General features: G+C 41.7%; 2 protein-coding genes across 3 annotated transcripts in view; both read right to left on the bottom strand.

Moving 5' to 3' along the window:
- Nucleotides 1-12,287, bottom strand: part of adkb (adenosine kinase b) — a gene marked incomplete at its 5' end in the record, with an annotated part of 104,276 nt that extends 91,989 nt beyond the window's left edge. Inside the window, 3 exons of one of the 2 annotated variants that reach the window (XM_083993761.1) lie at nucleotides 9,102-9,155; nucleotides 9,281-9,355; nucleotides 12,259-12,287. In XM_083993761.1, the coding sequence (XP_083849887.1) occupies nucleotides 9,102-9,155; nucleotides 9,281-9,355; nucleotides 12,259-12,287 (158 nt within the window). Of the gene's footprint in view, nucleotides 1-9,101; nucleotides 9,156-9,280; nucleotides 9,356-10,256; nucleotides 10,353-12,258 lie in introns of those variants that run through there. The other variant, XM_083993760.1, reaches the window with a different exon arrangement.
- Nucleotides 12,288-14,618: 2,331 nt separating this feature from the next.
- LOC311002426 (vinculin) overlaps nucleotides 14,619-22,429 on the bottom strand; it is a 29,883-nt gene continuing 22,072 nt past the window's right edge. Inside the window, exons 11-21 of the mRNA XM_083993790.1 lie at nucleotides 22,026-22,216; nucleotides 20,757-20,956; nucleotides 19,716-19,844; nucleotides 19,403-19,552; nucleotides 19,165-19,273; nucleotides 17,964-18,266; nucleotides 17,740-17,864; nucleotides 16,980-17,165; nucleotides 16,691-16,894; nucleotides 16,507-16,611; nucleotides 14,619-16,395 (exon numbers count right to left, since the gene is read on the bottom strand). Coding sequence (XP_083849916.1) covers nucleotides 16,249-16,395; nucleotides 16,507-16,611; nucleotides 16,691-16,894; nucleotides 16,980-17,165; nucleotides 17,740-17,864; nucleotides 17,964-18,266; nucleotides 19,165-19,273; nucleotides 19,403-19,552; nucleotides 19,716-19,844; nucleotides 20,757-20,956; nucleotides 22,026-22,216 — 1,849 coding nt within the window. The 3' untranslated portion in view covers nucleotides 14,619-16,248. The remainder of the gene's footprint in view (nucleotides 16,396-16,506; nucleotides 16,612-16,690; nucleotides 16,895-16,979; nucleotides 17,166-17,739; nucleotides 17,865-17,963; nucleotides 18,267-19,164; nucleotides 19,274-19,402; nucleotides 19,553-19,715; nucleotides 19,845-20,756; nucleotides 20,957-22,025; nucleotides 22,217-22,429) is intronic.

Genomic DNA, 22,429 nt, shown 5'->3' with positions numbered 1-22,429 from the left:
CCACTGAATGCAATATTTGTATTCAGAGGCTATGAGAGTCCTCCTTCAAAAACTAATACCTCCACATCTCTCCGGCTTAGCGCGCTCAGATTGTTAGGGCAGATCACACAAGTCAGGAACAACGTGTTGTTTACATTCCTGGAGATGGAGCCCCCACCGTTGATTCCCATCAAGGGAAATATGAGAGCTTCCAAAGTACTATGAGTGTTCTCTGCCCCGAGTGACTCATGAGTTCCTCTCTCACCTCCCCAAAAAACAAGCCAAGTAGATTATTTACATGAGGCAATAATTCAAGATTTGCTCCTCTAAGTCTCTTACATGGAGGGCAAGGCGAGCCCATTTACCCAATCCCTCTTCATTCGCCTTTGATGTTAGCCTATCTCGATAAGACCGGATGAGTGCCCTAAAATCCTCGTCGAGTGATTTCACAGGAAGAACAAGTCTCTGTTAATCAATGGCTAGATTGGATCTGGATCCTCAGGAGTGGTCCGCCTGAAAGTCCTCCCAAGTGTTTGAGTGCACACCAGGGTAATTCATCGCTAATGATCACCGTGGCACCCACTCTCCTACGCGCCATTCGTCCTTATTTAATTGCCTCGTTCACGTTTAAACAGCTTACAAATCACAAGGACAGGCAGGGAAACATGATCAAACGGCCCCTATCGCTAATCAGGGGAGGGTAAGGGAAGAAGTGAGAGGACTGGGGCTTCTTTTGCTGCTCTCCTCGGGGATTAGGAGGGAGGAGGGTTGTACAGGAACAGTAAATTATCTCTGCTTCAGCTCGAGCAGGCAGGTACATTTAAACAGGCAGATCCATCTTTCTCTCTCTCTGACAGAAGCAGAGAGGGGGCAATACAGCTAAAAGGCTCCAGTAATCCCAGTTTCAACACAGGCATCTGGAGTGGAGACAGGTTCCACCGCTGATTAGATTCCCCAATCAGCGTGTGCATCCTACACCATGCCTTCCTTGGTAGTCTGGAGGCAGTACAAGTCCTGATGCACAGTAATTGTTTCCATAGGTCAGGCGGAGGAAAAACAGCTCGGGGACGTGATGAAAGGGAGATGGAAAGGGTGAGGAATATTGTTGTTTTTCCCCCCAATTAAATTGTTTGTCAAACCCTTCACAAAGGGTTACGCAGTTTATCTGTTTAAAATCAATACGCTCGTCTCAGTGTGAAAGCTTGTCCCGACACAAGACAGGCCCATTAATTATTCTGTTCTGCACGCTATCGCTGGGCTGCTCAAGGTTGAGTCTTATCTTTTCTTATTTCAAATCAATAATTATCTTCTACCGTGCTCACGCTCCCCCTCAGAAATAGATGTGCTTTTCATTCAATGCCTGTAGAGTCTCTCCCCCTCTCTCTCTCTCTTTGTAGCAACCGGTGAGGAACGCAGAATGAATAGGACATTCTTATCAGTGGAACATTAGGGCAGGATGGGAATAGATGGCAAAGAATGAGGCGCATAAAAGTACTGAACACAAATGAGTCATGATTCAAACAGCGAGCGAGGCCTTGTTCCCGTCCTCTGACATCTTCTAATAGACTACAGTAGGGGGATGAATGTTGATTTGCACAAAAGCGTTACGATATCGCCATCGTTCAGGTATCTCAATCCATTTGGGTAAATCCCCTATTCAGCTGAGAAAAACCTGCCACGAGTCCCTGGGCGCAAGAAAAAAAAAAGCTACCACAAGTCTTTACAGTGAGCCTTTTTACATTATAGACTGGATGCGCAATTAATGACTGCACAATTACATGGTCATAATGGGTGAGTAATTGCATTAGAATGTAGAAACAACAAATGTGCATCCCTTTAATAATTGGCCGATCCAGCAGCGGCAGCAGCCCATTTGTTGGCATTAACTGAGGACTGCTGTTTGTACTTAATTAGGCTGCACTCAAGGATTAGGCGGCGAGGGCAAAATCTGGTCATGGAGGATGAGTTCATATTATTTCCTCTAAAATGTCACAGGTTTTTGGCTTCGCGCTGCAGAGGGTGGCGTTGTTTGTCACACTGTACTGTGTGGATGTGAGAGAGAGGGAGTGTTGAGTGAGTGTGTGTGTGAGGATATGAAAAAGAGAGAGAGGGAGAGAGGGACACATTGAGGGGAGAGAGAGTGGGAAGAGGGAGTGTGTAAGCAAGGATGGGGCTTCTGGTGTTCTCTTGAGGATTGAGATTTGAAGCCGGAGCACAAAGCCTTTGAGACATTCCCCTTATCTTGGAGGTTGATACCAGGATCTTGGTGATTCAGAGTAGCTCCGTGTGAATAATTCCACCAACACCCCCTACTGCGGGGACCATATGGCCCAGTGTGAACTTTAAACACACGGGGAGTGTTGCTGCTCACCAGCGAGGCCTCCCATCTCTGCCCCCGCGCGGGCTAGTTGTAGAGAAATGATCTGCACAGACAGGATACTAACTAGCCGACATGTATAAGGGCTGATGCCATCAGTGGCTTTTTCCTGTGTGGCTGCTGGGGAACAAGGACAGCGACTAAAAATAGCCCTGAGCATGCTTTTCTGAACTGAACATGCTGTATGTACTGGCTGAGACACCCACATTTTAATTATAAAATGCTCTTTAAAAGGGGGAGTTGGAGGGAGAGGAGGAGAGGAGGAGAGGTGGTGGTAGTGGCGGCGGTGGTGGGGGGACGCCCACATGCACAGAGATGTGGATTATGTTTGTTCCACTCCCTTTGACTTGTGATGTTTCCTTCTGGCACCACCTGCTGGCAGCCACCTTCAACAAGAGAGAGGCGTTTGCAGCTCCGGAGAGGCCGAGCCTTAATTATGATTGCATCAGCCATCTCTCATGATGCAGCATGTACGCTTTAAATGCAGGGCAATCACCCCGCATCGCAGCATGTTCACCTCTTTCATCAAAAAAAAAGAAAAAGAAAGAAAAGAAACAGCAGAACAGGATGTGATTTCCCCCCCCTCCCCTTTGAGTTATTTGAAAAAAAAAAAAAAAAAAAAAGTTTTCATGTTTTATAATTCAAAAGGTCTAGATCCACATTTCTTACAGTTGAGTACAGCGCTGGTGAGCATGTCAGATTTATGCAAGCACCCCAGATGGGTTGGATTCATGCGTATCAATAAAACATCAACAGCAGCGCGGTTGGCGGCTGAACATGTTTCTGATGTCTCAATTACCAGTTGAGTGCCATTAATCTCTGCTCTCTCTCTTTGGCTCAGAGGTCGGCTGATGGATGCAGGCCCGTGACCTTTGCCCTCAGCGGCTGTGGGAGCTGCTTGTTCTGACCCCCAGCGGGCCGGCGGAGGTGAGTTTAAGTACTGTAGTACAGCTCTCAGCCTCAGCAACAGACAAGGGAGCTGGGAAGTAAAAAAAAAAAAGAGGAGGGGAAGGGAAGGGGGGGTAGTAATGTGTCTACACACTCAGTCAAGCATGAGTGCATCTAGTGAAGTGGCACCATGGCAAGCACATGCAGCTTCTGCACGCATGCTTGCATGTGAGCACACACACACACATACACAAACACTCACACACTCGCAGGGAGGAGTGTTTCTCCTCCTAACACACCAGGATAGCTCTGCTCTGCTGGGGGTTTCTTTTTGCACTCACGATATCGCTTCGTTATATATTAAAAACATAAAAATAAAATAAATAAATAAAAAAAAGGGAGAGAGACAGAGAGAAAGGGTAGAGTCAAGTGTGTTTACAGAGCAGAATCTATCACACACACACCCAGGAGCCAGAGTGTTTAGCATGTACTCAGTGAGAGAGGGCCTTTGTTGTTTTCCTCCCAGTAAGCAGATTGAGCTGCACGGCAGCAGCAGGGGTGTGTAAGATGTACACAGACAGCGGGGTGTGTGAGTGGAGAGGCACCTCCACTGATCTCCTGTGTCGTGTGATGATGTGTGTGTGATGTGTGTCTCAATCCAGCGCTGATCCCCCTGAGTCAGCCCTGTCAGTGATATGAGCCTCCCACCCTCTCTCTCTCTCTCTCTTTCTCTCTTTCCTTCGCCATCCGGAATGCTAATAACAGCCAGCCACTAACACTGCAGCCCTGAATTATTCATGCAGCAGAGGGTCACACGGCATAATGAGGAGTTTACTCTCATTCTGGATGCGATTGTGACGCTGCTAATCTGCATTTAGCACAGAGAAAGAGAGAAAAGGGAGGGAGGGATGGGTAGGGGGGGAGGCGAGAGGGAGAGGGAGGAGGAGGAGGAGGAGGATGAGCACTGATGAACTTAATTGCTGTGAGCAAACAACCTCTGAAAAGAGTCACGCCATCATCCAGAGATGAGAAAGTAAACAATTAATTATCATCGGACAGAGGGAGTCATAAAACAAATGTTTGAACGACAGTAATATTCAGGAGCCAGCTGATCTTTTCTCCCCCCCTCAGAGGTGACAATACACTTACAATAACAATGACTCACTCATTTGACACTAATAATCATTAGCCCTAATATGATATGGTTAGCAAACCCAAGAGGGTTTGTGTGGATAGGATATTATGAAACCCTGGGTGTTCTAAAAAAAGAAAAAAAAACTGTAATGCCTAGTTATCCTGAAATAAAATGTCTATTTGCCCACATTATAATCTCCTACAGAAAGAGGCATGTTTTCATTAAGTTGACATGTTGTTTCCTATGGTGACTCCTTCACAGGAAAACAGCAGGCTACTGTTGCCCCCTGGTGGCCAATGACAGGTAGATAGCACCGCTACTGTTCAAAGATGAAAAAGGAGAAAGTCAACATACTGTATCACAATAAAACAACTGACAACAAACATCTTTTAAAAGGCTGATGATAAAAAAGAAAATCTAACAGCCTCAACTCGAAAGAGACAAAACTGGTAAGTAACATCAAGTTAACATACGAGCAATTTTGTTTTATCACGTGAGATAAACACAAAAAATGAATCATATATCTTTAAAAAAAAAACTTGTTTCACTTAATAATTTCCAGCCAAATGATGGCAGCAGTGACCTAAAAAAAAAGGCTGCTATGACAATATTACATCAATATGAAGCTGAGCAGGCAAAAAGGAAGTTACAGACAGTGCTTTGGTTAATTGGTCCGCTCTCACATACTGATTTCGAAACAGTTGCGGTGTCCTCTGAAAAAACCGACATCCTCTAAATATAACTCGTTCAATTGCAGCCCACTAACTTGACAAAAACGTCTTCTAAGTAAAAGCACTTCCAGCAGAGTACACTGACGTTTTAATGCAACATGACTCACCGAGCTCTACGCAGTAGTAGACGCTCCACAAGAATTGAGGAGCAGCAGCTCCTTATATGGGCAAAAGACTGATGAGGTCATGGGTTTGTGATTCTTGCAATGAAATGACACCGGATGATTTATGAACTGAATTTTTTGGGGGCATTTTAGTCTTTATGGGATAGATACAGGAGCAATGAAGAGGGAGAGGGAGGGAGAGAGAGTCTGAGGCCGGAAACGAACTGGCGACATTGCGGTTATGTGGTATGTGCCTAAACCACAAGGCAACCAGGACACCAAGGAAGTTTATGTTTATTCAGCAGAGTAGACCCTGTCCTGTCAACAAACCGCACAAAAAAACCCTACATCAACTTTCTATTGCTGTCTTAATACTTTCTGATTTCCTCTTCTCTGTCTGCAGTATAGTCAACCCACACACTAAAAGAACCTATGTGTTGTTTGGACTTTGTAGTTTTTAGCAAGAAGAACCAATTGTGCATCTTTGAGGATCAATCTCAGATGCAGATTCATCATCATTTGTCGTGCCTGTAAATATTTACAGCAGCAGGGAGACTGATTCAATATAAACAGCAATACCTGTGTTTGTTTATCATAATGAAGGAATATTTCCCCCCAGTACAGCTCCGTCACTGCATCTTGTGATTGTTTCCTCAATTTCCCAATTAATAAAGTAACAAATAATTATTGTAATTATCTATAAATCTTATGTTTATTCAATAAATTAAGTTCATGTCTTGGGTTTCCAGGCTACAAAAGTCAAAGATTGTAAATTTCTTATAATTTCCCTGTCAACATTTACTGAGGAAACCAGCGATTGTATTGTTTCTCTATTTAAACACTTAATAGATTATAATTGATGGTAATTATTTTTCAATTATCAATTAATTCATTATTTAATCTATAATGACATGACAAAGGGACAACAAGCAAATCCTCATATTTGAGAATCATGTGACTCACACGTTTATAACTTTTGTTTCATATATAAAAACCAATTAATAAATGATCAAATTTGCTAAACCATTCGCTCTGTTCTCTGTTGATCGACTAATCACCTCCCGCAGCTCTAGTTTCCACTTTTAAAAACTGAGTGAAAAGGCATCAAAAGTCACAGCTGAGACTTACTGGAGGAAAGAAAAAAACATTAAGTCCCCAGCCAGTACTAACAGGGATGTTGATGGTTTCTACTGTACAGCAGGCAATTTCTCAGCCACAACAGGATTATATGGGCTCTGCTGTGACTAGATAATTGAATTAAGGCATGGCCACAGTGCACTGCATCCAATGATCTCTCTCCCACCAGGGTGATGGGGGAAAGAAATGAATCATGTTACACTCTGTAGATTCAGAGGAACAATAGTGTTAGCTGACTAGCCTTGTAAGTCTATTGTGGCCTTTTTAGTTACAACGTTACTTGTCACAACACCACTCCAGCCAGGTTCTTCTTCATCCATGGACCAATGACCTTGTGGATGACCCCTATACATTTATTTTTTACACAACATTATTAAGAAAACTGCAGTTCATATCTCAGCACTGAAACGCTACAGATCTGAACAGAAAAAATATACGACATGTACATTTAGATGTATATTGATAGACATGATGGTGGGTGTGCTGCTGTGTGTGTGTGGTAATGCAGGGGACATGCATTGAAATGCATTGTGCTGGGAATTAACCACCAAAGCCGCATGTTAATCCTGCCCTGACCTTGTGCAGAATGTGGCGGGAACGGTGTCTGCGGGGCTAAAGATAACACCGCTGCCTTTGTGCTGGAGGAGAACAACACTGCTGATGATGCTGCTTTGTGCCGCTGCTGCCGCCCAAGGTCACATGTGTCCCTTTGTCAAGTAACAAGACCTGACAAGGTAGCCTATTGTAAGGTACAGACGATCCGATGCACTGATCTGTCTCTACGCATCCCTCCAGTGCTTTTCTAATTTTACAGTTACCTCGCTGTGATTTCCTGAGGAATCGATACGCGAGTCATTGCGACTGAATTTATTCCTTCTCGAGCACCGGACATAGTTAAATCGATGTCCACTTTCCTAAAATCATTAATCAGGGCACAAACCATCCTCTAAACCAACATAATCCTCTAAAAATGTCATTTCTGTAAGAGGAAACGATTTCATCCGAGTCCGAGTACAGCTAGTTTGTTAAACATGCAGCTTGATATGAAAAATAAATGCATCAAAATGAATAACTCACCGGCTCCTTTGTCTTAACTTAACACCAACTTTCACTGAACAAACTTTCACATATTGCCACTAATAATCATAGAAACTGATGAATTTATCTATGAATGTAAATAAAAGCATCTATCATGAAAACAGTGCTGGTCGCGTTGAACCATTAAAAATCCCAGTTCATTCAGTAAACTGGGCCGCCACTGCCGATTCAAAGTTTAAAGTTGCATGATGTGAGCAGAAGGTCATGGTCTCTCAATCTGCAGACCCGCAGGATGAACTTCGGTTGAGGAAATACCAGTGCATAAGTGCCCTCTGACTCCCATCAGACCATTAGATAAGAGAATGGTTATCTGACACCAAACAGATATGACTGGTTTTACTGGACAGCTTCGAGGTGGAAGTGTGCAAGTGTGGAGCAATGAGTCCATGTAAAAGAGCATTTGTGCACTTTACATACATGCAGTATCTGTTAAGGTCCAGAGGAAGTTATCAGGGTCATGAGCAAACTGACCAGTGAAGTCATGATTGAGTCACTACGAAGGGAAATAAGCTTTCCAACAATAACTTCACTGCCTCTAATATCATAAATAGGTGAAAAGTTGGGCTAGTAGCCAAGAAACAATAGATTTTTGGTGCAAAGCTGAATTTGGGATTTCAGTTTGGTTTCAGTTCAGTTTCGGTTTGTGTACATTTGTATTCTCTCCTGAATTACTGCTCTTATCTGGTTGAAAAAGTTCAGTCTGGTGTGGAATGTGCCAAATAAGAGTCATTGATATCAAAGCCACTGTTAAAAAGCTTGAAAAAAGACTGCAATGTACAACTATGGCAGTAGTTGTTTTGCCATCAAAGTGATTCATGATTCAACCATGATTTTCAAGCATTCTCAAACTCATATAGGCGAGCACGCACCAAATGTTTACCTATTGTGCTCCAAATTTGGAGGATATGATTAAATTATGAATATGAAATCATTTAATCCCTTAAACTTCAAAAGAACACCTCCCTCTCATCATTTTCTTACTTACAGATGGTGTGCTTTTTTTTTTATGTCTGCACTGAGATTAACACAGACAAATTCCCTGAGAGGAAACCATCTGCACTCTATCAAACAAAGGAAGTAAGTAGGACGCTGTAAGGTCAGTCAGTCGTCGAGGCCGTGGGTGCTGCTTTAGTGTAAGTTAGTTAGTCTTCTAGTTTTGTTTACCTTCAGGTACGTTTTAAGTGAGCAAGGCACTATGTTCAGTCACACATGACCATGTTTTCGAGGAAGGCTATAGCATTACTGCTTGGCACCTGCTTAGGGAGGGTCTAGAGCAGGAATGTGCATGCTTAGTAAAACCTAAACCTATAGGCTAAATTAGTAATTGTTATTTAAAAACCCAGTATCAGTCCTATATTGCATGCAGTTCAAATAGCTGTGCTGATACTGAAGCAGCAGTAAATCTGCACATATCTTGGTTTTAGTTTGGCACAAATTCAGTAAAGCAAAAAAACGTGGGCGTGTCAAGTTCTGAGGCTCCCAGTTACAGAGGCCTGATTTATGTCTTGGCTATTCTGAGCACAGCTTAACAGTGTTGAGATGGTAGTAGTGGGTATAAATGACTGGCGTAGCCCATATTTGGTTCCACGTAATTCTAACACTCTGCGTTACACTACTGAAGCATGTGGTGTCCCAGTGGAGATCTGACTCACAAGGCTTTGTGTTTGTCTTCCGCGAGGATCTGGTCATTGGGCTTCAGTCCAAACCTTTTAGGGAGGGATAGAAAAAAAACAAAAACATTAAAAGCCTGCGAGTGTGGGCTGGTTAGATAAAACACAGAAATGTGAAGATATCAGTGGGAATAAACGGCCTGCCCACTGCCTGGACTTACTTGTCAAGGAAATCTTTGTCCACGACAGCTGAAATGTCCAGCAAGGGATTTCCCATCCCAAAAAGCGTGTTTTCACTGTGGGGAGACAGAAAACATATTGTATCACCCAGACTCCCACACACACCAGACAAAACAAATGACCTGCTGTCATACAGACTGTCATCTGTTTCTAATTTGCTGGATTTAATCACTGAAACCTTGATGAGAGGAGGATCATGTGTTTTACCAACAGCTCTTATTCCATGTGTGTCGAGCACACATTGAGAAAGTAAAGCAACAGACACCCAAACAATGAACATGAACATGTCCAATTACTGTTATTACTTGGGGAGAAACTGCTCTTCAGTTTGCACCGAGAAGAAACCGCTCTTCAGTTTGCACTGAGAAAGGTAAAACTACCAATGATTTATTTTTTTCCTCATTCAAATGGAGATTTGGAAAAAAAAGAAAAGAAAAGCAGGCACTTCAGCAAATTGGATCCCCACTTCCTCCACTACTCATTTACAGGCATGCGCCGCATGTGTGGCGTTCAAATGCTTTAGTTTAGAATAATGCATGTGTCAAAGAGGGAACTAACTATTTCTTGTTGGAGAGTTTGTTTGTTTTTTTCAAATCTAGCATTTCCCCCATTTGATTACTTCAAGTAGTAGTTGTAATACTACTTAAGTAATACTACACAGTGGTCAAAGTTTAGTCCTGACAACAGTCTTCATAACTTGTTACCCAATTTTCAGAAACAGTACACAGATGCATTGACTGTCCTCTTCAAATCTACATGAGAATAGCCTTCACGTGGTTTATAATAGATGTTAAAGAAGATGCAGAGTCACTGAAGCCATTCCAAGTTAATTCATCCCTAAAAGCCTGGCATCAGTGGAGGACTTGCAGTATTAGTAATGTTTCTACATAATGAAAAAGACAAGGCTAAAAGCATAATTGTTTCCTGTGGGGACATTGGACAACATCTGGCTCTTACCTTGCAGTTGGCATGTTGTCAGAAAACCCAGCAGCCTAACCTGATGATTAAATGACCAAGAGCTTCCTCCTCTCTGTCAAAGCAACGTGCTTTTTGACTACAGGAACTGAGGCAGCACTTTGGACAACACTGACTGGTCGGTGGAGGAAGTGGGCGGGTCTTAGTCTCTTCTAGGCCCATGATTGGCTACACATTTTCCAAATACCATCAAGCTTTCTGTGCTGCATTTGAGAACACTGGGAAAGAAGGAGCACACTGTGGTCTACAATTCCAGTAATAAAGTAATAAAACAATAACATTAGTGATGTTGTTTTGTATAGAAAACTCATTTAAATTCCATAATCCAAAGTAATACAAAAATCAATTAAATATTTCCAATAACATTTCTTTCAAATTAAATCAATATGTTTTATAAGTAGAAATGCTAGTTTATCAAGTATATTATTTTTGACATTTGCTAATGGAAAGTCTGGACCTGCCTTACACATCCTCATGAGTTTATTGTAATGAGTTAATGAAGTTCTCAGACTTTACAAATGGGAGGTTCCCAAATTTACATACATGACACGATTACTGCATGTGGTCATTTTAATGAGGTGTGCTGGACTAGGAATGTGCAAAACATGTGGTTTTCTAGGAATAAACTCTCAACTTCAATGTATTGTGTTGTAATGTATTGGTGGAATAATACATGACCTGATCACATGCATCTTTGCCATTTCTTGTTACATAAAAGTAGGAATATGTTACAAGGCCAGAGACTGTAGGACCATGATTATCTCATTTGTCACCCCTACACTGCCTTTCTGAGAACTGAGATAATGTTCTTATCTGTCTTATTGTGTTTTAGAAAGGACATGACAGTGTGACAAAGCCAATACGTTTATGATTTGCATGCACAAGTGTAATAAACCTCTCATATTTCTTATATCTCCTTTAGCATTAGTTTTATTTTGTTTCCTTCCTTCCATTGTTTTATTTTCTGCATGTTTATGTCCCGCATGTTTAAGTTGTGTGAACATGCTGAAAAAGTATGTAAAAGAAAACTTCATTAACTTAAGAGTTGTGACCACAATATGGAAAATTTAATTGAGTTTCTGTTTTCCTGAAGGCAAGTGAACGCCTCACTCTTGCACTATTCACTTCACATTATGCAAAATGTAGCTGTGTGTGTTGTTGCTGTTTTTTCCCCCTCCAATATCAACAAGAGTGCAGCAGCTCTGCCTCACTGCCAGCTCTTGCAAATGTCAATGTTTTATAACGAATATCAACACGAAAACAGACGTGACATTTAAAACGCTGGACTGATGTTGACATTGTAAGACATATGGTACATTTTACACAACAAGCTTGCCTGCTCTCTTTTTATAGCCTCCAATAAATAAACATGAATTTACCGTGTTAATAATTTAGGCTAAATAACATGCAAACCTGCACATGCACGACTCCTCCAATTATCAGCTTATTAATTACATCTGGTGAAGAACATCAGTGATTTAAAAAAAAAAAAACTTCTTAGCTAAGTTTTTCCTGTCAAAATCCAGGTAGAGATTTAAAAGTAAAACATTATAAATAGGCTGCACAAGCTGTCATGTTTTTTATATATATATATATATATAATTATTATTCTCTCAAAGGTTGAATTAATAATGGATAAATGTGTGTTTCCTCCCAGTCATGTGATGATAAACCCACCCTCTCTCTCTTGCTAGCTGCTGTTAGCACCGTTTAACCCCATCACTCACTTGTGTGAATCCAAATGCTAACATTAGCTCCACCTGAACATTAGCGTTGATTCAAAGGTTTCACCGGTTTAGCGCCTCCGTCCGTCGCCCATGCTGCTGCTGCGCCTCCCCGCTGCAGGTCGCACTACCACCGGCCACTCGGTGTGTGCATCCACGGTTAGCCACAGCAGCTAACCAACCACTCAGAAAAAAAAAAAAAAACACCAACCCCAAAACACACACGCACACATACACACACAAATGGTTTATTTATTTACCTTAACGTCATTTTCCTCCCTGTCGACATGCTTGCTTGGCTCTTCCTCCTCAGACAATTAGGTGTGTGTTGTTTTCTCAGCGGCTGTGTTGACGCCGAGCAGGCTGGGAAACCTCTGCTCTCAGCCGGGGGAAGAGTGGCGAGAGGCTGCGGCTTGCTTCCTTCCACACGGATGGAGCTAGTGATAGTGATGGTGATGGTGATGATGGTGGAACTGGTTAACAGCGGGCAACCTACTAGGAACAAAAAAAAAAAACTAGTGATATTGTGCCAGACTCAGGCTATCTCATCCTGGCTGAGGCTATATGTGTGCATTTGACTCCCAACACAAAAAGGAAATAATGATAATAGTAGCCTAGTTATCTGATAGACTTTGTGCTCTTTTCACCTGTTCCACCTAAATAAACTTCACAGTTTGCCCCTTTTTTTTTAAACAGGAGACTGACAGATGTTAACTTTCAATGTGGATGGCTGCAGGGAGACCCTCAAAGCTGCATTATTGTGAACCAGGCCCCCAGACTCACCAGGTGTTCAAGGGCCAAATATCCATTGTGTAGGCTAGATTGCATATTTATTTGGCAATTATTCATTCCTCATTGTGATTAATCATGATGTTGACCCGTCCTGCAAGTAATTTGTGTCACAATAAACATGGTGCATGTTCCCAAATAAATTCTACAACAAAATAGGAGCATCACACCATGAAGTTACCCAATTTGAATTTGCAGATTCAGATGACTAAAAGATTCGAAAGATTCATTAAGAAAAAAGAAAAAAAAAAGAAGAAAAAAAACGTATTCACAAGCAGATAGAGTGGTTCCTCAATGCAGTGATTTCCATCCTGGCCTGGGATGTTTAATGCTTTCATCCCGATTCCCGCCTCTCTCCACCTTGTTTCCATGTCAGTCCACACTGTCAGTGTCAGTAGCCTATAGTCTGATGAAAGGCCATCAAAAATGGCATCCCAAAAGACATCAGAAGAAAAATATAAGGATATAAAAGCAAAAGAAACAAAGAAGCAAAGAGAGCACATTTCAACAATATACCTTGTAATAGGCCTACCTTCACAACAAAGTGAGGAAATGTGTTTTTGTGGTTTGGGTGAATAGACAGATCTAGGCAGCAACAGGGGAAAACACAGTCGTTGACACATCAGGATAATCTTCTCTAATCAGCTTATATAATACAACAAATAAACACAACACACTACTCTTTTCAAAAATAGGGCAATTTTAATTGTGCTCCCTGGCAATTTAGATAATGCCACACTTTGTCGTTATGTGTTCCAATGGGACACAATGTAGTTTGAGTCCCCTTCACGTCTAATGCAAATTCAAAATGAGTGTAACCAAATTCTCACAAACTGACACAGCAAAAACACCTCTCTGTTAAAGTCCAACAGAGAGGTGGTGTTTGGTTTCTGGGTCTCTTAAATATATTGGACCAGTCCTGTGTGATCTATTGTATGAAATTAGGTTTTTTTTGGGTAGACCTATTTGGCAATGATAGGACCTGATGCACACAGAGAGTGCAAAAAAACAGGAGGCCCACAGGAGGGCTCACTTTTGTCTCAGGGGCCCTTGGTTATTCAATCCAGCCAAGAGAGAAAGTATCTGAGTCGAATAGACAAACTGAGTCATCTAAGAATCTGCACAATACCTGTGAGACGATACAGGTGGTGAAGTGAGGTGAAACTAGTCAGAGTCATGACTCATGATATTATTACATAAAAATTACATTGAATTTTTAGGTCCAATATAGCAACACATCTTTATTGTGTTGTTTTGCATGAGATTATTTGAACTCATACGACAAGTGAGCCATCCATCCATACAACTGCTGACCCACATTAACATTTCTTTTGCAGACTCAAAGTCCACATGAGTTTCCACAAGAATGTTTTCTGTATAGTGTAGTATTTTATCATAGCCTTTACACAGACTTTCTTAGCGTCCTTCATGTCCATCTTCTTCTCTACCAGATTCTTCATACTAGTCCTCCAGGCTGTGATTTTCCCTCTCCTGCAGTCAGCAGGGTGACAAATAATTGGAGCCAGGTTCCTGCTGGATTCACTCAGGATGTAAGGACATTTTACAAGTAAAAGACAGCATGCTGTGTTCTCTGATATTTCCTGGTTTTTAAGTGGTCTAAAATGGGCGAAACCTAGGAAACCCATTTGCCCTTGTGACCCAATAGGTCACAAACATGCAGACACACATATTTCTAAGCAGCTCACTAAAAACCAGTAGTTTTGACCAAAGTCCCAAAATATAAACTCATATCCAACATCAGATTATTGCACCATAATTTGTATAGAAAATAGTAAATTACAATAAATAATGAATGCTATATTTATTGCAAATGACATTTCAGACAGAAAAAGACAATGAAGTGTGCTGTGGCAAAGATTGGCATCAGAAAGCATTTTTGAAATCTGAATCTAGTTGTACATCCTTTATTGAAACCATTTGTTTTGACAGTTAAAAATAACAAAAAGTCCATGATTTTACTGAGATCTGTTTGTTGATTGAGAAGGAAGAGAGATGCAGCAGTTTATTGCTGCATATGAAGAAAAAATATCTTAGTGTTATAACAAGAAACATTTCTCATTTAAGATCCTTTTTCACATTATGACAAGACATTGACTCATGTTTACAAGATACCAATTTATTCCATTCATACAAGAAATATTTCCTGTTATAACAATAGATCACTTTACTTTGTTTATTTCATCTATCACAGAACTTTCTCGTCATGTCACAAAAATAACTTTATTAACACAGACATTTCTTCTAAAACCGTGATAATCTGGTACATTAACGAACTTCCACATGGTGTTGAAATGAGAAAAGGTCCATCACTGCCCGAAGAGACAGTGTTAGCCTGTCACGCCTGTTTAATTGATGTAGCAGACTGAAAAACCTAAAATATTCAGTACCACCCATCCACCACCACCATCATCACCCTCCTCTACCTCCAGACACTGAACAGTTCTTCCTATTTAAAGGCACCAACTTCGGACATAATGGGAAAAGTTTTGTGCTCTGTGAAATAAAGACAGCGTTTCGTGACGTGATGATAAAGCGAAATCTATTTCTGTTGGCAGAGCCGGCCAGAGGCATAAGCGACCCAAGCGCCTGCACTAAGCCTGGTTATTACACGTAATCTCAACGCAACATGTGAAACAAAACATTATGTAGAATGCAAGCTTCCAAGCGCTTCTCCTCTTTACCTGCTGTAGAGATTGTAGTTGAATGAATTAGCTTTTCTAAATAACTAGCCCTTTCAAAGATCATGGCGCACTGTCTTTGGCAGAACTTTGAAGACAAAAAAAAACAAAAAAACAATTATTACAATTGCATTATAAAATGTAAAATAAGGAACAGTGTTTCTCTTTCACTTGTGATAATAAAGAATAGTGTAAACAGACATAATACCACTTAATATATTTAGTGTGTGCTGAGCATAGGCCTATACTGTACTTGTAACAACTCCTACAGATTATGTGCTTCTCCTAGCAAAGGTGAATGAATGATAATCATAATAAAATTATCAGTACAAAGATATAAAAATGTCTCTTGAGAAAATCTCATTTAAATTTAACTTACTGTGGTTTGCGTCCAGAAGAGACCAAAAACAATCAACCTTACATCATATGAAATCCAGCCTCTAATCAAAAAATATATATATTTTCCTGGGATTTGTCAAAATAAGCTTTAAAATACATTTTTTTACACACTTTAGAAAAAAAAAGACGTTCCCAGAATAAGTATCTAACCCATAGCTCGTACTGATAGTCCCATTGTTTACATTCTACTAGAACAGCAACTGTTACAGACAGGACATGGGACTAATAGAGAAACTTTGCCCGTATTAGGGTGAAGGGCACCGATATCATCATATCTCCGATAAAGTATAAATCTGTCCGGTAAGTGTCCTCCTGGACAGCTGGACAGAGCCAGCGTGAGGCAGAGGAACAGTGGCTCTTCTCTTACTGGTACCAGGGGGTCTTCCTGACCCAGTGGAGGGTGAAACCTGCATCTGTCCGGATCTTAATGGAAGCTGCCTCGGCCTCCCTCACCGTCTCCTTCACAGACTGCATCAGGTTCTGAGCATTGTGGACCAACATCTCAGTGGCCTGGTGGACACAAAGTGAAGATAGATTTATTTAGTGATGAAAGAGACTGGAATGATTCTTCTTAAACGGCTGTTTTAGGGAATTAATGGGGGGAAAAAACACTCTGCTCACCTGCTCTGACTCCTCTTCGCTGATGTTGGTACGACCCAACATGGTGGCCTTGACCGTGGACAGGATTTTGAGCTGAGTGCTGATGGTGGGAATGCGTTCACACACCTGAAACAAGGACAGAGAGTCAGCAGAGTTTAAGAAAACTGACACCGAGACAAATATAGTCTTTCCACGGTTGACTGACCTGGAGCAGGTTGGTCCGGATTCGCTTGTCGGTGCACTGCTTGGCCACCTCCTTGGCCAGCCGTGTGACTTCATCAGAAGCCTTAGCGATGTCCTTGGCGCACTGGATGAGGGCGCGCTTGTTTCCGCTGCCTCCGCGCACCAGACGTGACATCTCAGCCATGAGCAAGGCCATTCGTTTGGCAGCGCCGATGATGTCATTACCCTGGGAGGTACATACAACAGGAAAACAATCAATACCCTTAGCACTGGGCTTCAAAGTAAAAGTCTCATTGTCTGTGTTGACTCACTTTGCTGGACCATTTGCGAGCCTCGTCGTGGAGCTGCCTGGCAGCCACCATCATGGGCTCGTTCACCATATCCCCGGCCTTCTGCTCAGGGAACTCCTCGTCTTTCTCCTCTGGAGGGGGAGGCCTGGGGGGTGGAACCTCACCCTCAGGAAGAGGAGGCTTGGGAGGTGCTGCTTCATCGTTGAGCTATGAGAACAAGTCAAAGTGATTGAGTAATACTGTATGTGGTCTTATGATTTGGAACAATTAAAGGGACAACGAGGAGTTTCTATTTGGTTATAAAAAAGTCTCACGTTAATGTGGATGAATCTATGTTTCCCACACTTGTTAATGGGCCCATTTTCGATAAATATATCGTTTTGTCTCTATCGTTATTTTGTTATTATTAGTGGTGGCGGAAATGCTGGTCGAGCCGACCAGCGTTTCTTTACTTTCGGTTTCGTGGCGAGTTATGAGAAAAACGCAGCCGAATCGCCGTTTATGGTCGGAACTACGACGGTATCTGATCGTCTTCGAACCTCTGACTTTAATTCTTGATGAATGAAAACATGAGTCCGTCTTGCGCCGGTCAAAGAATTTCATGGTGCGCGTGGAGGCTCATAAATGTAGTGTGAAAACGCTTCGCTTTTCCAAAACTCCTCGTTGTCCCTTTAACAAGTCGTTTCGGATAAAAAAAATTTATTTAAAAAATCTGTTATATCTGGTTTGATTCTAGCAGTTTCTTTGTCATCATTTCCAAATAAAGAAACTGAGGACTTACAGTAAGCTGATCCAGTTCAGGAGGAGGAGGTGGGAAGTCTGGCTCTTGTGGCTGGAAGGCCTCCCTCACCTTTGCTACAGCACCAAGAATCTTATAACCTGAGTCCAGGAAGCCCTTCTGAAGACCTGGGGATCAACACAAGCACATTAACGAACTAATCACACCGTTCCACACAAAACACAAACATAAATCTTAAAGTCTGAGAGCAACATCAGCGTACGTACTTGGATCGTGGATATTTCCAGCCACAGCCTTAGCGTCCATCACCATGGGAGAAATAGTCTGGCTCAGTTCGTCGGATGCGGCCTTCACCACCTCCCTGAATTTGGGATCCTCAGAGTTCTCCACCTCTCGCTTGGCCACCAGCAGGATGCGGTTGGCTCTGCGGGCGATGCTGGTGGCGCCGGCGACCAGCATCTGAGGCTGGTGGTTGGCCATGGCCAGGCGGCACTTCTCCAGGTCCTTCTTGATGGCCTCCTCTGAGGCGTCGAGTAGAGATTTGGTGTCGATGGCCTCGTCCACCAAACCTAAAGATCCATTATGTGTTAATATAAGGAATTATGAATCGCACACTTCTCTCCAGAAGTGGTGCGAAGTGGTGAGATCAATGTAACAAAAACACAGGAACTTGTCTTTCATGAAAAGGACCCTGAGCAGCCCCTTATAATTAGGGGACAAATTGTAGAGGTAGTAAACAAGTTCAAATATTTAGGTACATATATTGATTGTAACCTGAATTTCAGTGAAAACACAGACTATATTTTTAAAACTTGTAACCAACGTCTTCACCTACTGCGCAAGCTCAACTCCTTCAGAGTGAGCAAGCATATTATGGAAACAGTTTATAAGAACCTGATAGAGGGCATCTTAACTTTTAACATGGCAATGTGGTATGGTAATCTAAACATAAAAGGAAGAAGCAAACTACAGAGAATAGTAAACCTTGCCTCAAAAATCATAGGGACAAGGCAGAAACAATTAAGTTGTATGTATGAGGAAATGCTTAGGAAAAAAGCTGTCAAAATAGCAAACGATCCCTCTCAATAGGGAGTTTGAACTTCTTCTCTCTGGTAGACGTTACAAAGTGCCAAGGGCAAATTGTAATATTTTTAAAAATTCCTTCATTCCTAATGCAATTGACATTATTGCATCCCTAATGCAATTGGGGCACTGAACACCATGTCCCGTTGATGTGTTTTAATGTAACTGCCACTGCTGTCCTGCTTTTTGCCCTGAAGATGTCTGTGTGTAAGTGTTGTTGTTGTGTTGTGTTGTTGTTGTTGTTGTTGTCCTGCTTGTTGTTTTTTATGAGACCAAAGACAAATTTCCACATCATGGACAATAAATGAAACTAACTAACTAACTAACATTATGCCCAGAGTTATGGTTTGGATGTCATTTACAGCATCTTTATCGCACTGTTACCTGTCATTTTCTCCACATTATCAATCCACTGATTCTTCATGGTTTCAAAATGTTCATACGCAGCCTGATTGCCAGGGTTTCTCAGCAGAATACGAGCGGCAGAAACCACCTGAAAAACAATTCCACACGGTAATTTATCAGTTCGTTGGCAACTTCTCAGGACTTGGCTTGAGAAGCAAGAGAGAAAGTGGAGGGCAGACACAAACGGAAACGATATAAACACTAAACTGTGACATACTTGTGGTGTTAAATCTCTGGTTGACTTGACGGCGGCCTGGATTCCCTCCACTGTGCTCTTGTTGGCAGTGCCGACGGCAGCGGCCTTCTCTGCTGTGGTGCCAAGTTTATTGGCGTGGTTCTCGAAGTTGGCAGCCCTTTCATCAAAGACCTACACATGATCAAATGAAACAATTAACCAAAAGGGGCAGTGGAAAATAATACAGCTGTAACACCATGCCAATAAACATAACACAACATAACAAAACACTGAATGAGGCTCAGCACACAGTGAGATCACAGTGAGGAGGGGAGCGCAGGGCTGCACCACTGACCTCATCTCTGTTGGGGGTGTCCAGGGGGGCCGTGGCAGCTACTGCCAACAACTTGATGGGTGTGGTGGTGTCACTGAAGATGTCAGAAACCTCCTGAGTCATCGCCTCCTGCATTTTCCCTTTCAAGTCCTGGGAGAAAGAGAGGTAGGGGGGTAAACAGATGTCACAACAAGTCAGGCAGATTGTCAGATTGATGTATTTTAGAGAACTCAAACATATTCAGTGAACAGTGATGATTTTCTTCCTTAAGAACCAGCTTAAAGTTCAATATTGCTGTCAAATATGTTTGTTGATCTATTTTCTGCAGGACAACTACCACATTAATCAGCAGCTGTTTCAGAACTGGAACTGAAACCAACACTTGTACTGTAAATAATAAATGTGTTTTTATGTTTTAGTAACAGGTGTGGGCAGTGAGGAAATGTTCAAATAAAACCTACGATACAATGTTTTCTTACAACGTCTACATTTTATACAATTTATAGTGAGTGAGAATATTACACCTTTTACTGCTTTGATCATATTTAATTTGATGACCTTTGTTGGTACATGCATTGCTTGTCTAGACTTTTGATCCATTTTGAACAATGTGCAGACTTTTAGGGAAGTACAGTAGGAAAAACTTCTCAGTCAGAACAATTGTTATTTTTAGAGTTTAAAGAAGTTTCTCACACTGCGTCATATTATTTCTAAATCAGTTTGAAACCAGGGGAAGTCCCAAACTGTAGCTGTTCAGATTACTTTTCTTTCATTATCACAAATCTGACACTTCACATACAAAAAATACATTATGTAATTGTGCTCTTAATGTCTTATTGCCTTCATAATTAAACACATGGGTGATTTTACTTGAGTTACCTACATAATAGTATTTTCCCACCTCAGCATAACAATGTTTACAGGTTTTTCCATTTTTCCCTCCACCCCTCTGTAACCAGCAGAGGGGGTTGTTTGACTGTCTCCATGAATGAATCCTGATCTATTGAAGTAAAAGCTACAGGTCTAAATGGGAATGAGGCTGTTGAGTGTGAGCTGTCTTACTTTCAAGGCCTCCTGGAGCTGCTGAGCCACAGCACGTGCCTGGGGGGAGTCCCCTTCGCCGCGGGCAGCCAGGTCAGCCAGCTGGGCCATAAGCTGCTCCACCAGTTCGCATTTACCCAGCAGCTCCTGCCTGTAGGGGCCCGGCAGAGCGTTGGCCAGCCTGCGGCCCTCTGCCACCAGGCCGCGGATGGCTGCCTGGCCTGGGAACACACAGAAAACATGTATCAATGTAAAACACTCACAATAAATTATCAACTTTCTTCAAATTAACACTGAGTAGCATTATAATCATTCAATTCAATAGCTTCCAAGTCATGCTTGATGCATTTTATATTAATATTTTTAATGAAAAACAGTTTTTTTTTCAATAGCTTCAAAGTCACGTGATCTAGTCGCCCCAAACCAGTGCACAATGGTCTTACTACTTCAGATTAATAAGACAAACGACTTTGTATAGCATTTTTGTGTTTCTTCTATTTTATATGAATATTTCTATGCAGTATGCTGTCTTATAATGGAAAACCCTGCAGATGTTTTTGCTCCTCATGTTCCTACACAGTACACTACAGAACTTGTTCTTCCTGTCGACCAAACAGTGCTGCTCTCTTTCTGCCATCTTCACTCGTGCTGATTTTTAAATACCACCGGTATTACACCGCTGGATGTTGCTTATGGTTTCCATTCCCATTGCTACAACACAATACACTGAGTTTCTGTTGTAAGTAACTTTAGAAAAATGCTGAGATTAATCGCAATTAAATTTGAAATATTTGACAGCACTAGTTTTAATACATTAAAAACATGCACATTTAAGAAGCTGAAATCATAATGTTTGTTTTTCAAGTTTTCTTTCCTTAATAAATGACTTAAAAGAATGAAAAATTGAAAATTGTTAATTGGTTCAGCAATAGTTAACTGTTGCCATTTATGCCAGTGGTGACCTTGGCCACCTCCTGGAAATAGCTGCCTATTAAATGGTTGCTGGGTATTTTACTAGCTACTTGTAGGAACACTCAGGAGCTATTATTTCATGCTGTTTCTTTGAGCTAAGCGTTTCCTCCATTATATTGTGAGAACATTTTTTCTTAGAACAACCTTGTTGTAAACATCTAAGTATGTCAAGTACAGTAGAAATCATCATTCACAGTACACAAAGTGTTTGGTCTGCAATTTAGCCACAGGAGCAGTGGAAGGAATGTGAAGGAGTGTAAGATACAGATAGAGAGTGATGGGAAAAGTTGTTGAGGGGTAGGTAGGGGCCAGGCTCACCGACGCCGCTGTCATCCACGGTGGGATTGTCAATCCAGCGTTGCGCCTGCTCAATCTTTCCCTCCAAGTGTACAGCTGCCTTCGCAGGTCTGCTGTTGGCCACAGCTTTGTTGGTCTTGGACTGCAGGTTCTGCAGGGCTGTTGCGATCTGTTTAGCCAAAGCTCTGGCCTCAGGAGTGTCACCTTTACCCCTACAAGGAAATTAAAAACAGCAAGAAAAAAGGGCTGAAGCTGTGTTTTATCATGGAGATATGGCTGGAATTATGTCCTTGAGTAGCTATTTGTACATAGAGAGTAGAGTAGAGTAACAACTGTATTAATCAGTTTGACAGAGTGCTTTCAGAGTGCAGAGTGTTTAGTACAAATGAGCACTAGAAATGCTGTAAAATGAGCATTTTTTATAG

The sequence above is a fragment of the Trachurus trachurus genome (genome assembly GCF_905171665.1).
Source record: "Trachurus trachurus genome assembly, chromosome: 19".
In the NCBI taxonomy this organism is placed as follows: Eukaryota; Metazoa; Chordata; class Actinopteri; order Carangiformes; family Carangidae; genus Trachurus; species Trachurus trachurus.
Note: the sequence above shows the minus strand (reverse complement) of the source record. Positions and strands in the feature narration are given on the sequence as shown.